This window comes from Chenopodium quinoa, unplaced genomic scaffold (genome assembly GCF_001683475.1).
Source record: "Chenopodium quinoa cultivar QQ74 unplaced genomic scaffold, ASM168347v1, whole genome shotgun sequence".
NCBI lineage: Eukaryota > Viridiplantae > Streptophyta > Magnoliopsida > Caryophyllales > Amaranthaceae > Chenopodium > Chenopodium quinoa.
The window spans coordinates 181,377-198,037 of NW_018745587.1; the positions used below are offsets into that span (position 1 = coordinate 181,377).

The window sequence follows — 16,661 nt, forward strand, 5'->3', positions numbered from 1 at the left end:
GTTCAGTTCAGTAAAATTCAGTTTTCTTAAAGAAAATTATAATAGAAAATCAGTAAAAATAATTTCAGTTCAGCAAAAATAATTTAAGTTCAGTAAAATTAATTTAAGTTCAGTAAAAATAATTTAAGTTCAGCAAAACTAATTTCAGTTCAGTAAAAATAATTTCAGTTCAGCAAAATTAAGGTGAAGAGAACAGGTCCTAAATCATGCAAATATTGGTCTCATGATCTTTCATCTGTAAATATATTACATGTGTAATTATGTGAAACTATTTGAAGCTTTGCACAAAACCTATCTCTTCTTGTTCCCAAAATCTCAGTGTTATATGACAAATTTTGTTCCTTGAGCTAAGAAAAGGGCACAACTTGTTTTAGTTGCGCAGTCACCCTCGTATGGATGATTGGATATACGTAAAGTTAAATTTAAACTTAAATTTATTCTTATTCAGTTAATCATTTTACTTTTTAGCGCCTACTTAGTTTATATTTCGTATTAACTTTACACTTCATATTAACTTTACACTTCGTATGCATAAGGATTATTACGTATTAAATTTTACCGCACTTAAAGTTTTTGAAAATAAGCTATGCATACATCACCAATTTGCATGGGCCATATTAAGTGTGTGATATAGTAACTAGTGATGATGCCTCAAGGAAGTGGTTAAGATAATATCTTTCGTAAAAGGGACGCATCTAGCTGGATAGATTTCCTTCCACGTTTTGGAAAATGAACTTGAGAGGATTTTTGGTTTAGTTTGATTGCAATGCAACTTGCATTTCCTTCTTTCTAATGGTCCCATAATATCTTTGTTACACATTGGGTGTAATAATAACTATAAAAATGAATACATTCAAGCCATTTTTTTTTTTTTTTTGAAAAATATAATAAACATAGATTATGCTTTGCTACTTACGTGTACATTATCAACAACTATAACAAGTGTTTGGATCACCTAGTAAGAAAGTTATTCTAATTTAACCAATTGTCTTAGATTGGGCTTTGAGAATGCACCATACAGATTGGTCATACTGGATATGGTGAAATATAGCCATAGTAGGGATGCACCACTTGATCCATGTGATTATGTAACATGTAAAGAAAGAGCGAATAACATTAGAATACCAATAAGAATGTAATTTTTTATGTCAAAATTGTTTTGTTCCGAAAATATTACATTTATTAAAAAAAAAACTTTCATAGTTGTCTCATGTTAATAAACTAGATAGATTTTGGATGATATCTAACCTGCCTCAGTTGTCATCCTCTTATTAATAATTATTGTGAGTTGTCCTCTTAAACGGTTATGTTGTCATACTAATTTGTCAATTTAATTTGTGAGATTTCTGGTCCTTAAGATGTCTATTTATCCTTGCAGAATGTAAAGTGATCATTGTCATGTAATATAATGTCAAAAGTGGTCATAATCAATGTAATTGCTTCATAAACTCTGAGTAATTATTTTTAGTTGTTCAACTAACATTATGGGTCTACACTCCTTGTAATTACATGTCATTTGGCTTGATTATAATCTAATTAATGCATATCCATCATTTTTAGATTACCTTCAAAGATATATATTTAGTTATGAAAATTGTTCAATAATTGATTGTTATATGTGATAAAAGGACCCATCCACTTAATTATACCACTAATTTTCTTCACTCACCTTTCACCTCTATTAGAAAAAACAACTCACCCTTGCTCCTTCAATTGCTTCAAGTAAAATCTGACCTTAGTTAACACAATTTACTAATGATCTGCTCATCTTTCTTAGTGGCAAAGAAAGATAAGCTAAAGATATGGCCGAATTTGTAAACAGGGGAATTCTGCTTCAGTCCATCCAAGTTAATATTGTTTGTAAACATGAATGAATGGATTACGATTCGTTGTTAATGCTCCAGATCAATAATTTATCATTGCTTTCAAGACAGAAGTTGATGATACAAAATTTCTACATCAACATCTCAGTAATGAGGAACTATGTTCCTTGAAAGAATTAATAAAAAATAGTAGCAAAATGAATAATTCCCTTGGCCTTAATAGAGCTTCTTCCCTGCATCTATATGCGTTAAGTATTATGGAAGAAATCTACTTACTACTTACGAGAAAGTATGCTTAGGCACTTTAATCGCCTGTCAAAACTGTAGACTTTACCGGAAGAAATCTGTGTTGTAACAGTAGTACCTCTATAGTGCAATCTCTTGACAGAAGTGGTGTCATCTGACCAAAGCCCGACTTCATATAACTCTCCTTCGTTCCAACAGATGTTGATTGTCAAACCACCTCGAGCCTTCAGTCCTTTAACACAACCAGTTGGCCATTTATCCCTTGGAAGAGCAGGCAACAAGTAGAGATCTTTTAGAGTGCTCTGAACTAGCATTTCTGATACAGCAGCAGAAAAACCAAAATTTGCATCTATCTGAAACGGAGGGTGTGCTGAGAATAAGTTGCTGTAAAGCCCACCTTCAAAGTCTGCTTCTCGATCAGGGTCTACCAAGTTGAACAAATGCTTGACCATCCGATATGCATGCTCACTGTTACGCAGATTTGCCCACAGTGTAGCTTTCCACACAGTAGACCACCCAGGGCCATCTTCTGTTCGTTTGTAAAGACTATAATTTGCAGCTTTACAAAGATCTGGATTCTCCTCGGGTGTTATTGTATGACCTGGGTATATTCCAAATAAGTGTGATACATGTCTATGATGCGGGTCAGGATCCACAAAATCTTGTGCCCATTCCATGAGTGTACCATCCCGGGCAATTCTGTAAGGAGGCAGTCTTGCCTGAGCCTTTAGAACTTTCTTGATAAGATCATCTCCAGATCTCCCCAGTTCCTCAGCAGCAGAAACAATTATAGCAAAAACTTCTTTAGTTATTGCAACATCCATGGTTGATGAATAGCTCACACTTGCTTGCTTACCATTCGGAGCAGTAAACATATGCTCGGGAGATGTTGAAGGGTTACTTTGCAAATATCCATCTTTTCCTTCGATCCACCAGTCTAACAAAAAAGATGCTGCTCCTTCAAGTAAAGGGTAAGCTTTAGTTTTTAGGAAGTTTTTGTCCATGGTATAAGTATATTGTTCCCACAAGTGAGTCGAAAGCCAAGCCCCACCCATTGGCCACAATGCCCAAACTGCTTGCCCTCTATCAGGTGATGTCTTTGCCCAAATATCAGTCACTTGATGCAAAACCCACCCACTAGCTTCGTAGTTTATGCTGGCGGTCTTTTTTCCATTGGCTGCAAGGAATGACATAAAATCAATCAATGGCTCCTGCAACTCATGAAGGTTGCAAGGAAGAGAAGGCCAGTAGTTCATCTGAAGATTAATATTTGTATGAGGAGCACCATCCCATGGTGGCTCAATATCCTTATTCCATATTCCTTGCAGATTTGCAGGCTGAGTTCCTGGCCGAGAGCTAGAAATCAACAAGTATCGACCATACTGAAACAATAGCTCAACTAAAGATGGATCTTCATCAGTCTTAAATGACCTTATCCTCTCTGCAGTAGGAACCGCTTCATTTTCATTATTAGCAGTCTTGTTGCTTTTTGACAGCTGAAGTGAGACACGATGAAAGAGTTTCTGATAGTCATCTAAATGACGGGAATATAGAGCAGAGTATGAGAGATTGCTTATTGAGTTCATCCTTTTTAGAGCTTCTGAAGTTGGATTTTTCAGGGAATCTGAAGGCTTAGTTAATGGTCCGTCAAATGAAGATGATGCCACCAGACGAACTATTGCAAAATCTGCATTTTCAACTCTGAATTTCTGATCCTCTATATTGTGTATAACCCCACTATCACCACCAATTTGTAGATTGAGAACCATGCAGAACTGGATTCCCTTTGGAGAGTCGTCAACTTCATATATTTTTGGGGGTATCCTTTTACCACGGCAACTTCCTTCCATGATAATCTGGTTTTTGTCGTCAGTGTAGGAATGATGATGCTGTTTGCTATCCAAAGATACTGTAAAGGAGAGGGAGCCCTTTTTACTGGATGAGATCTTGGTCACAATTACTTGATCGGGATTTGATGCAAAGTGTTCCCTCGTGAACTTCACATCACCAAGTGAGTAATTCACAGTAACAGTTGCAGTATTCAGATCTAGCTCTCTTTGGTAATTATGAGTAGAATTGTGTTCATGGAAGTCTAGTTTGAGATCACCCAAAAGTTGGTAAACCTATACATATAATAAGCATATTGTTCGATTAGAATTTGTAATACGATATTGCAACAATCATTTCATGTTAATAAGATGTATCAACTTACATAAATATAAGTTTTATAGTTCATGTTCAAATACTAGCCAAATCTAGGGGATGAGGGATGCTTAAAATTATTAGTTTTAAAAGTAATCCTGCGTAATCAGAGCTGTTTCTGGAGGCAGGCACGGAAAAAATAAGGCTGTCCAAGAGTAACAGCTCTAAAGGAGGGTATTCCTTAGGGTAACTCACAATCATACTTTTAAGATGAGCATTAGCCAAATATTGAACATACATAAGATGAGTATAGCCTTATGTTACACTAACAAGCTTAAGTTTCATTGTTCACAAGGAATAGCTAAAGAAAGGACTGGAGGAACATACATCAGATGGTTCTCCGGAAAGCTCCTTGTCTGCCACAGCAGTAGCTTCAGAATAGTTTCCTTTGTCGACGAGCTTTCTCACAGTTGCCAGTGCCTCTGGAGCACTTGAATTTGTATAGTCCCTGGGAATGCCGGTCCAAAGTGTGTCCTCTACAAATCATAAACAAGTATTGATTTTGTTCAGTTTCAAATTTCAACATCAGAACCAAATTAATGTTGTTACTAAGACTCTTCATTCATACTCAAAAAACCTGAAGTCCCACCCCCCAAATATGACATCAAATTTGTACAATTCAAATTAAGCCGATATGTTATCCAAAGGAGTTAAGGGTAAGTCTGTGTATATTCGACCCCAACTAAGGCGAGAGCCTATTTAAAGTCATTTGTTACCCTGCCTATTTCATACTGATGTCTAACAACATAAGATCTGGAGGGCATATATACAACACAAATGACAAAGGAATTACTATGTGTAACCATTGTTAGTACTCAATCCAGCATAGCAAAAACTTGGGAATTTGGGATGCATAACATAGACAAAGAATCAAACTTGGAGATGGGTAAATGATTCTAGTTTTCCCCTTAGGAAGCAAGTTTATCCTGAAATCATTTACCTAATAATATATTCTCCGTCTCTTAAAGATTGCCTCGAATCTTTTTTTACTTTAGTCAACATGATCCGGTGTTACTTTTATTTCTACCTCAATGCAAAAAGATAAAACTACCTCCCAACTCAATACAACTCTTAAAAAATGTGGGACGAACATTAAGAAACGGAGATAGAAATATCAAGCATATAATAATACACAAAAACAACAAATTCAATTATTCATCCTTGAGCAAATCAAGGAATTGGGCCATTGGATTGATAAATCTTGGTCAGGTACATATTCAGAGACAAAATGCAGCTACATTCAGAGATAGTTGCAATTATTTTTTGGCTTGTTTTGTGACATAAAGTATCTACTAGTACAATAATTAATTATATCTATGCCGTATCTATGACACCACCCACTAATGGATTTTAATAATGTAATTAATTTATAATTAATTTTATAACATAATAATACTTCATATTCCTTCAACATAGAATCACCTGATAGTAGTTCCAAAATGAAGAAGATGAAACTCCAATCTTGTAGACAAAAATACACACATTTTTTTTAAGTCACAATGCTAGATCTTACCACTTAAACACACTTATTAAACCCCCATTGCACAAATTAATACTCAATATACCACATTTCTATTTATGCACGTTCCAAAATAATAAGTCACTTTCTAATTTACGGAATTTACCCAATAAGTCAAAATAGTTAAGAATCTACAATCTATGTGTTACAACCGGTTAAACCAACCCGACTTCAAATCAAATGTGGCGTATTATTTAGAAACAAAAGCACAACTTTATCAAACCCAAATGCAAGTACAAGAAAATAAGAGTGAAGTAAAACATAACATACCATTGAGATTAATAACCTCAGAAATAATCCCACCATGAATCATAGCTCCAAGACGACCATTACCAATAGGAAGAGCATCAGTCCAATTCCTAGCACCATCTTTAAACATAATCTTAAGAGGCCTAATTTCTTCATTTTCCAACAATAATCTTCTAGTTGGTTTCCAAAATTTACTATCTTTAGGCTTTTCATGTTGAAGAAATGTAGCAAAAGAACCCAAAAAAAGAAGAGAAAAACAAAGGGAAAAGAGAAGAAAAGAGGGAAAATGAAAAGGGTCCATGTGTAGGTATGAAAAAGTGGGTGGGTCTTGTTGATTTTATGGCATTTTTGGCGTAATTTAATTGGGTTTTGAGAAAATAAGGGGTATTTATTATTGTTCAGAAACCGACAGTGCATGGGACTATGGCCCTCTGGCTGTTGCTTATTGCTGTATTGGTTGGTGCTTGTGATGAGAGATTGACTGTACTCTCTGTTTTTTACTCCATCCCGTCTCTTAACGATAGCCTCATATTTTTACTCTATGCCGTCTCTTAATGATTGTCTCATGTTTACTCTTTGATTTATCATATGGGATTTATCTCATTTTATTTTTATCTACACATCCGATACAATTCTTAATAAAGCGAAAGAAGGAAAAATGCTTTTGATTGAAAGAGAGACAAGAAATATATACATTTAAGGATAGAGATTTCTTTGATTAAGGACAGTAAGATAATGTTTGCTTAGTTGTAATTTGGCTAAGTGTCCTATCTTATCTAGTTATCTTTGTATCATATCTTCCTTAGTTGTAAATTATTGTTGCATATAGATTGATTGCTTTCCATAAATATTATTCTTTACCTAGAAAATTGATCCTTTTTAAGCAAATGATTATCCTCCAATTTGCAAGGATTAGGACACTTTGTAATGTATCCTCCTTGCAATATTAAAAGTGTCTTTGTGAACAATAATTTCTTAAGCTTCCAACATTATCATTATCACATATGGAGACATGGAGTATATACACAAAAGTATAGTCCTTTCTTTTATTTCCTTGATATGATTAATAAGACTGTGTAAAAAATTTCAAAATATTAGACCTACACACATATGTAGATTGTTTCACATTGAAAAAATATGAGATAATTAAAACATATAGTTGCATATAAGACGCATTGTTCTTTTATAGATACTGATTAGAGAGACGTGGCACAAAGGAAGATACTAAATGTTTTGCTTTATGTCTGTTTCTTTCCCCTCACTTTTCAGCAAAAGTAATGTCTTCTAATTTAAATTTGACTCTTTCTCCAGTACTTAAGACTTGCGAGATCTTTTATCAAGGAGTATCTAATTATTTTAAGTTATTCCATAGGAAATCAAACATGCATAGATAATTGTCATTTGATTAATCATAAACTATGAAGTAGGAGTACTTTGTATACAAGTTATTAATTGTGAAGTGTATATTACTCATAACAAATAAAAACGTGAATGTCAAATTAATGTTTGTTTTGAGAGATGAAAAAGGTATCAATTTGGACTGAATTATAAAAAATAAATAAATAAACTCCTAGAATTGATATGAATTAGTGAATTACAGTATATTTTTCATATAAAAAATACAACAAATACTCCGTATTACCAAGTAAATACTAAATAGTAGTCATATCCCGTCTATATCAATTACCCCTTACCACCAATTTAAAAATATGATTGGATATTCATTTTGTATTTTTAAACTTTACAAACATATCATGTTAAATCGTTTACCCTTTATAACAATTCAATCTCCTTTTATACTTGGATATAATTAAATTACGATGCTACTTGCAAGCGTAGCAGTAGATCAACTTTACTTACAAAGAAAAAATAATCATAAAAAAATATATATAGACCCTACTTACTTTAATTGATTGTAATACTATGTTTCTTATCTGATTTCTATTCATGTTATAATATTATGTTCCTTATCTATTAGGGCACCTTCAATATTCAATCAAAAATAAGTAGGTCCTTTGAAGATTATTAGAACTTAGAATGAAGTTACAACTTACAAGTACTATGAAATTAAAGAAGCTGACCACCGGCACAACAATGTATTAGCTGGACCTCCAATTGATCGATAATACTAATGTTAGAATGTGACGTTGTGTTCTTATGTCAACCATGTTTAATTGTCCAAAGTTTGAGTAATTTCTGCGAAACCAAATCACTAAAGCTACATTATTACGCGTTTATGCATGTTATACATACCCGCATCAAACATATGTGATATATGCGTCACATAACCTTATATGGATACGTACTAATAGTTGTTCATCCGTAAGAGTATTAGTGGAAATATCCCTGAAATGACTGAAATCGATTAGATCATATGTATGCTTGAGCAAGCTGTATGAATACGAGTGAGATTTGATATTATATCAAACATGGTTGATTAATATTACTAACATGAGCTGTTTTCTTCAATTACGCAACCACTAACTACTTAACATTCACTGACCTACAAAGAATTCTCTAATATAACTTGGCCAAAACGAACTTTGACGTATCTTTACATGCAGATCTCACGCATGTGAGCTTCTTCAATTGTTTGATTTTGTAGCATGTGGACAACAATTCTCCTCATCCTTTTGTCATTGCTTGATTCTAGAAGTGCAATATCAAATACAATCAATTCATTCAAGATCTATAGTCATATACTATGGTCTTGTTTAGTTCACCAGTTTCACCTTATTTTTACTTATTTCAGATCAGATTAAAAAGATAAGTTCAGATAAGAACAAAAAAAAATAAGTGTTACGAAGTACAACTTTTGTGTTTGGCTGGCCACACCGTATGGCCAGCTAAGACACGAGTAACCCCTGACCAGGTATTCTCTAACTGATCGAGTAACCCCTGACTACGTAACCCTTGACTAAGTAACCCATGACCGACCAACTAACCCTTGACCGATCGAATAACCCCTGACCAAGTAATCCCTGACTGATCGAGTAACCTTTGATCGAGTGAGTAATCCCTAACTGACTAAGTAACCCCGGACCAAGTAACCCCGAATATATTCTTTCAAAAAAAAAATGTGGCTGGTAGGCTAGCCACATATGAAAGTTTGTGTACGAAGCAGTCCGTCTCGTGTGTGGTTGACCGCACCGTGTGGCTACTTATAAAAGAACAAAGTAACCCCTATAACACCAATTAAGTAACCCCTAACAAGTAACCCCTATAACACTGACTACGGAACCCTATATATATAACACTGATGAGTCTTGATATAAGTTTTTTGTAGGAAGGTTTTACTATTCTTAAACAAATTGTTAGATCTTCTTACCGAGCTAAAAAGCAATAACAAATTTTATAAAGTCGTGCAAGGTGACTAGGTTAGTAACTCTAACACACATATTTAACATCAAGTAACGAACATCTGATTCAATTAACTTGTATGTGATAAAGCAACACACAAACATGGCAGATTGACTGCCCATGTAGATTAGTAGATTAAATTACTATCATTCTACGTAATGTGTATTGTGAAGATTTTTTACAAGCAAACCAAATTAGCGCTATCTACATGAACTTGCATAAACCCTAAAACGCTTCCCTCTGCAAAAAGACTCTGACTACAAATACATTTTTCTGCAAAAATCAGAGGGTCAATGGCAGAAGCAGTTTCAGGTACTTGAATGATCAAAGCAGAACACTAAGATGAGCAAGTATGTTGAGCTCTCCTCATTTTCTATATAATTTCTATATCTATTGCTCCATCATTCTCCGCCTTCATGGCATATGATTCATCTACAGGAGGCATATTATCTAACTCATACAAGGGTTGAACTCTACTATTTATATCATCTAGCTCTGCTTGAACTGAAGCTACCTCTGATCTTAGCTCTGACCTTTCTACCTCCCACAAAGCTCTTTCATTTTCTCGCCGAGACTGAACATATGCTATTCTCTTATGCAGCCGAATACACTCATTCCGAAGAAAACTAAGTTCTGTTCTACTTCTTTCTATACTAGCTGATAACTCATCAGACCAATGAAAATATTCACATTGCTGCAATAAAGTCAAAAAGAAAGCTACGATTATGAATTGATAAATAAATTTCTTCAAAAGAATTGAACACTTAGGGTTGAGATATAGAGCACATACATGATGAAACACATTCTTGGGGCAGTTATAGAATAATCTATAGGGATTCCTCAAAGTTTTTGACATCCTCAATTTGGCTGGAAGCCCACAGCAACAGTGCAGCTCAGAATTTTCACTAGTTGGCCTTGCACCCTCAGAGGTACTGATCTCATGCAAATCTTGGATCCTACGATGTTTTGTCCATCTGTGAGATCATGAAACAACATTTGGAAACCAGAATCAAAATAAAATGAAGTGCTAACAAAGTCAATTAATATTACATCCAAATGATCCCGAAATAAGATAACGTCCACTATTTTTTTTGAAAAAATATGTTTTTATAATAAAGTCATATTCCCCTTTTCTGGAGAATTTGTCTTAGGAACACCCCATCAAATCTACCTTCAAGTAGCCTACTATAATTTACCAAGGCACAAATGCAAGGATAGCTTCAACCTTTCAAATGACAACATGCCAGAGCTTACTCATATGTGATTTAGCAGACACGCGGTATTGTGAAGACGGTCAAAATTAGTTTCAATGTGAATAGCACAAGGAGAAGCATTTTCTATCGTTAAATAATTTGTTTGTCAGTAAATGATATCAACTTTCCAAAGCTTCATAGCAAGATTATTGGGGAACAGCTCTACTAAGTGTTTAATGGGTCTTCTTAGCAAGATTTTGGATTGCTTCTGAGGTTGGAGTTGATTAGTGAGAAGCTATGTTACTCGGACTCTTTCATTTACCTCACGTGTCCGTGTCGACACGACTCGTGTCGGACACCGACACCGACACTTGGACACTTCAATTTTAACTAAAAACACAGTTTTTTTCAAGAAAATGGGCGAGTCCGATACTTGGACACCCGTGTCTAATTGGACACTTCATCCGAGTCCAAGTAACATAGGTGAGAAGTGTAGCTTCTTAGATAAGTATAGCAGCTGGTTGATCTCATCTGGTTTTACACTTGGAAAAATGAGCAAGACAAAACAGACAGTTTAATTTCTTTATGACTGCTAGACACATGATGTTTTACGTGGCAATAAAATGTAAGCAGTAAAACTCCAACAGGCGGCTTCATGTTTATTTATTTTTTTCTGAACAAGTACACACGGACCCTCTAATTTAGGTGCATTGCACAGGTTATATATATATACTATTAATATTATAAATATGAAATCAACTATATTTACACCTAATAAATTTTATACGTAGTAAATTTATCTTCTTTTTTTTTTTATGCAAATGACATTTTTTAATGCAAGTGACCTTATACAATTATATTTCAACTAATTGATATAATATCAAAAAATATAATTACAGTAATCACCTAAGATTTTGCAATGCCAATCTTTGAGATATTTCCATTAGGCATGTGATTTAAGGATTGTGGTAAAAGTTTGAAGGGGTAATTTTCTGCTGTGGTGCTGTTGTGATCAATAAAATGGAGATACTGCTTCAATTGTGTGTTTTACTGTTAATTGTGTGATAATTGCATGTTGCTGGTCTATATGCTTTTATTAAGAAAATTTAATCATTAAAGTCCATCCTAATATGTTGCAGACAAGATGGGTTTATATGGATTCTAATGTATTCAATCTTGTCTGCATACAATACGATGTTTAGGGGAATTTGAAGTTGGCGCTTGTAAATGGGGTTTGAAGGAAATCTTGGCTTGCCAAAGCTTAGGTGATCTAATACTATTATTTCATTAACTGTAATATGTAAATAACTGAGTTCGGTCACCCAGCAAAGCCAATGTAACAACAATGGTTTCTGATTTTAACTAGCAAATTAATAAAGAAGAAAGCTTTTAGATTGCTTGATAATGGTGGAAGGGTTACAAAGGATAATGTAATAGCTTAAGGCTATCAATCTTCGATAGTGAGTTTAGCTCACCACTCTCCAATAATAGCTTTAGGCCATAACTCTCCAAAGGTTTACACCAAATTTCTGCCTACTTATTTCCTTCCCTTCCCTCTCTATTTATACTAAGGACTATTAACCTTAATGAACTAATATTACTAAAATACATATACTACCCCGCCAAGCTAGTCTATTACATAATATTAATACGTTGAAATATAATTATATAAAGTCATTTGCATAAAAAAAAAATACACTCCAATGCGAGCATAAGGCAGCATAATCATTCATGCCAATTCACATGTTTGACTTAGGTGCTTCACATGTTCAACTTAGGTGCTGCACGCATTTGGAATTTTTACTTTGCTAGCGTTAGCTTGGAAAATTTTTCTTCTTTATTTACAGGAGATAAAGGAATCTCAAATCAAACCACATACAAGTTCCTCAAAAATTATTTTTAATGTGAGTGAAGCTTACAAATGAATTTAGAGCTCCTCTGAATTTAAAAGTTTGGCAAGTGAAGCAAAAAGTCAAATAATTATGAAAGTAATTTATATGGAGGGTTATCTTTAAAGTCTTAAGCAAATCCAAACATGTATCAGTGATAATTATTGTCAAAGCAACAAAATTAAGGCTGTAATGAAAACCTTGTACCTTATCCAGGCATGCCTCCAAAGAAAAGTTGCAACTGCAATTCCGACCACCGCAGTGGCAGAGTACTTGGAAAGCCAACCTCCTTGATGATCCTGTACCAATGTCAATCAGAAAATTCAGCTTACAACAAAAACTAGAGATGACAGTAAAATCTACAAAAAGGAAAATTAAGAAAACAGAAAGAGAAAATATGATGAATAAAATTAATATGAATGCCAAAATGGTCAATCCTTCGGATATCCAAGATTTCACAATTCGATAATACATGGGAAGGATAGTTGCATTAAAATTCTTGAATCTTATTCTTTATAATAGATAAGAACAGTATGATGCCTCGGCCTAATATGGGAGTCAGATGCCAAAATTGTGAGGAATGTCAGGAAACATAATAAACAGTAAACTTGATCTTTCCTTCGAATATGGGGGTTTTTAGGGAGCGAGGAGAGGTTTCATAGAATGGGTTATAGACTAATAGTTGCTGGTTCATTTATCTTAAATATACTATAGACAGCAATTTTGACTTTTTGAGCACTATGAAATTTATCCTTGTGTAACAGCGGCGATTATTATTCAGAATGTTACGACTGTTTGAACAACCATCAGACTGCAAATCGCCATGACATTACATGGATAGAGTGCTAGACCCAGCCTAATGACTCAACTCATCACGTCAATGGCAAAAACTGTCCCTCACCATCTTCATATTTGGTGTCATAAGTTGTCTTGGATTACCTTTGGGAGAAGCACCATGCCATTTTCTTCACCCCTAATTCAACCCGTCACCACAGTATCAATACCAGCTTCCATGTCTCTGAATAATCACTATGACTCAAGAGCCAGATCTGCATCAACGTAACCTAGCATACTAGACTTCAAGGCATTGCCCACTGTCTCTAGTCTCTACAACCAAAAATATACCATCTGAAGAGATTGTCAGCTAAGCTTACTACAATCAGTTGCTATTCTTGTACTCGGTTCCTTTTGCACCTCTTAACTTCCACCAAGCAAACAATTGCAAACTAATGAAATCCAGCAATTCTATATCAGCTTAAATAACCAAAAACATACTCACAAACACAATCATAGCAAGCAGTGTACAATGTACGATAAGATTAATTATGTGAATTAGGGTAGATTTGACCGCTACTATTTACAATTCACAATTACAAATTTACACAAAAACTAGCTCAATTCAAACACACATTAATTAAGCTCACGACTAGAGCAATGCAGCAAACAATTCACGTACATCAAGGTCTTTCACAAATTAACGACAATGTGGAGAAATTTAGCAAACAAATTTCACAACAATTCCCAAATGCTGCATTATGGTTCTTCGTTACAGTGCAATTGAATTAAAAAAAAAAAAAAAAAAAAAAAGCAAATTTAATAATTGAATTGGTTATATGTACATGAAAAACTTCAATTTTTTAATGCCATATTAAATTAATCCAAGCTTGCAAACAAATAATCAAATATAAACAAGATCTTTTATCGATTAAAATACATTTTTTGTAATTTTGCTTAACAAATTAAGGGGAAAAGAGGAACCTTGAGAGAGAAAATTATCTGTATCGACTAACCTGGGCGTTAAAAACGGCGAGAGAAGACGAAATTTTGGTCCGAAAAGCGGAAATGAAGAGCAACATCGAAGTTGAGCATTCCCAGAAAGCATTGAAAATTGATATTACAACAATGTCGCTTGAATTTGATAAATTTCATGCCCAAATTGGGGGAAATAGTGCATATTAGGTTGAATTTGATTCCCGTCTGAAAAAAAAAAGGTTGAATTTGATTAAATTTAAGCAAGAACTAATGTTTAGCCCGTGCGATGCCTCGGGTCCATGTGTTAAATAGTGATTACTTCAAATTATAGTTTTTTTGTATTATAATAATTTTTTTTTTAAATAAATGTATTATAATAATTTTAAATACTTTTATTATAAATTTAGTTGAAGAAAATTATTTGTACAAAAAAAAAAAAAAACAACTCATGACGTGGCATCTTATTGGTGTGATTTCCCCTCCTCGAAAACACTTCCCCCCACCCACGAATAACCCTAAAAAACCCTCCCCTCCCCTTAAAACCGTCGACCGCCCCTCCCCCCACCCTCGAAACCAAGTTGAAAGTAGCTTATTATACGGATTTAGGTTAAATTCTCTCTACACTTTGGATACTATTGCAGAATTGATTGAGAGAGAAACCACTGTAAAGCAACGGCAGGAAGGCAGGAAATGAATGGTGGTTTGATTGATCCATTGTTGGTTAATGCTCGTTGATTGTATGGACTCAAATGAGTTGCTGACAATAACTTTAGAGGATTTAGAGGCATGCCTTCAATCTCTGTTGCAATGAGCGGTCTAGACCAAACTAAGGAGGGATTATCCATAGCTAAGAAGCTTAAGTTACGAATAGTTAAGGGCATATAGGGATCATGATCAGTCTTTCGGTGTTCATCAATTTTGTAATATTTGATTTATGAAGTACAAATTTATACGAAGTATGTAGTATAGTTGATTGTAAGATTAATACTTATATAATGTACTGATAATTTTGTAATAAATCAAGTTTTTGTATGAATGAAGGAATTATTGATTCTTTTGCACTGTCCCTCACTCCGTCCCAAGCAATTAATTTTGGAAGTTTAATGAATGAGCCTTAGCCACAACACAATGTAAAAGAATAGATCTCCTTACACCTTAGTTTAGCATGTCGTGTCACAAATCTCACAATATAAAGCTTCAAAGAACCAGTGTTAGTTTTATTTTTTGATAGGGAGAGTAACTAATATGTCATAGATATACAACTATACAAGTAAGTGAAATAAGCTATAGGAGTTATATTATACAATTTCCATAATCGAATTATTTCAGTTTAGATTGGATTGAATTAAATTGAATTCAAATTCGGTTTAGATTCGATTTTAATAATCCAAAAGGCATGGGTTAGCTTCTATAAAATTAAATTTGATAGGCAAAGTTTATGAATTTTGGTCAGAAGTACAATATTAATATAAGAGCTTGTTCATATTTAATGGATTGAGCTGAACTAAACTAAACGGAACTTAACTGATTGGAGCTGAACTGAACTGAGCTGAAATGAATATTTTATGAAAGAAGGAAATTAAAAGCTGAACTGAATTGAACTGATTGAAGCTGAACTGAACTGAAATTAAGCTGAAGTGAACAGGCCATAAGAGTGTACTTGATATATTGTATTCATAAATAATAAAAATTGATTACATTTTATAAAACCACAACATATCAAAACTATGTAACTATTACCGATGCCAAAACAATTAGCTAATGAGTAACTTGGGAACCGCGCGCCCGATCACGCGGTTCCACAACTAGTAGTAATACTCCCTCCGTCCCCTTTTGATAGTCCCTTATGGGTTAATTTTAGTCCCAAAATGTTCACACCATATTGTAGTTTTCATACCACCTATGAGTTGTCGTTCTCGTTCATCCACTACTTGTACTTGTGTAAGAGATGTCGGACTGTGTAGCTTCAGCTTGGATAAATATGTTGCAATGTTTGATGGAAGATACCTCACTACTACTCCAATCCTGCCAAACAAATAAAGATATAATGGCATGTCTGGTTCTTATATCATATGTAGTTGCCCATCAGTCATCACATTGCTCATAGACTAAAAAAGTGCCAGGAAAAGATCCCTAGTTTATTTGTCAACATTGGAATATTTGACAATAGTAAAAGATACAGCATATTAGACCATTATCAGCAATGAGGAGAAAACAAACCCCTCAATCTCTCTCTACCCACTTTCTCTCTCTTCCCATCCAATTCCTCTCATGAGAGGTTTTTTTTTCTACACCAATGCTCTAAAAAAAAAACTCCTCATCACTTTATCCTCCACTATTTACTATACCCCACCATAAATACACATCACCTTTTTTTTATCCTTTTTTTTTGAATAATGTTTATACTACATATTTAACTTTCCAATAC

General features: G+C 34.2%; 2 protein-coding genes across 2 annotated transcripts; both read right to left on the reverse strand.

Moving 5' to 3' along the window:
- Positions 1-1,892: 1,892 nt before the first annotated feature.
- LOC110716458 (alpha-L-fucosidase 2-like) lies at positions 1,893-6,522 on the reverse strand. Its single transcript, XM_021895083.1, has 3 exons — positions 6,061-6,522; positions 4,599-4,747; positions 1,893-4,192 (listed from the first exon to the last, which is right to left on the reverse strand). Exons 1-3 carry the CDS (start codon positions 6,338-6,340, stop codon positions 2,099-2,101), a joined length of 2,523 nt encoding a protein of 840 aa, XP_021750775.1. The 5' UTR covers positions 6,341-6,522; the 3' UTR covers positions 1,893-2,098.
- A 2,944-nt stretch (positions 6,523-9,466) lies between these two features.
- Positions 9,467-15,264, reverse strand: LOC110716501. The gene is made up of 4 exons (XM_021895134.1): positions 14,272-15,264; positions 12,689-12,780; positions 10,190-10,373; positions 9,467-10,093 (listed from the first exon to the last, which is right to left on the reverse strand). The coding sequence occupies exons 1-4, from the start codon at positions 14,335-14,337 to the stop codon at positions 9,773-9,775; spliced, it is 663 nt and encodes a 220-aa protein (XP_021750826.1). The 5' UTR covers positions 14,338-15,264; the 3' UTR covers positions 9,467-9,772.
- Positions 15,265-16,661: the final 1,397 nt, after the last annotated feature.

What these genes read in the sequence shown, in the direction of transcription:
- LOC110716458 (XM_021895083.1), bottom strand. Translation starts at nt 6,340, where the DNA reads ATGGACCCTTTTCATTTTCCCTCTTTTCTTCTCTTTTCCCTTTGTTTT. An exon ending in TGAGGTTATTAATCTCAATG is followed by an intron (nt 4,748 to 6,060) that starts GTATGTTATGTT and finishes TATGATTTGTAG; the next exon opens with AGGACACACTTTGGACCGGC. An exon ending in TTTCCGGAGAACCATCTGAT is followed by an intron (nt 4,193 to 4,598) that starts GTATGTTCCTCC and finishes TTATATGTATAG; the next exon opens with GTTTACCAACTTTTGGGTGA.
- LOC110716501 (XM_021895134.1), bottom strand. Translation starts at nt 14,337, where the DNA reads ATGTTGCTCTTCATTTCCGCTTTTCGGACCAAAATTTCGTCTTCTCTC. An exon ending in TCGCCGTTTTTAACGCCCAG is followed by an intron (nt 12,781 to 14,271) that starts GTTAGTCGATAC and finishes ACATTGGTACAG; the next exon opens with GATCATCAAGGAGGTTGGCT. An exon ending in CCAAGAATGTGTTTCATCAT is followed by an intron (nt 10,094 to 10,189) that starts GTATGTGCTCTA and finishes ACTTTATTGCAG; the next exon opens with CAATGTGAATATTTTCATTG.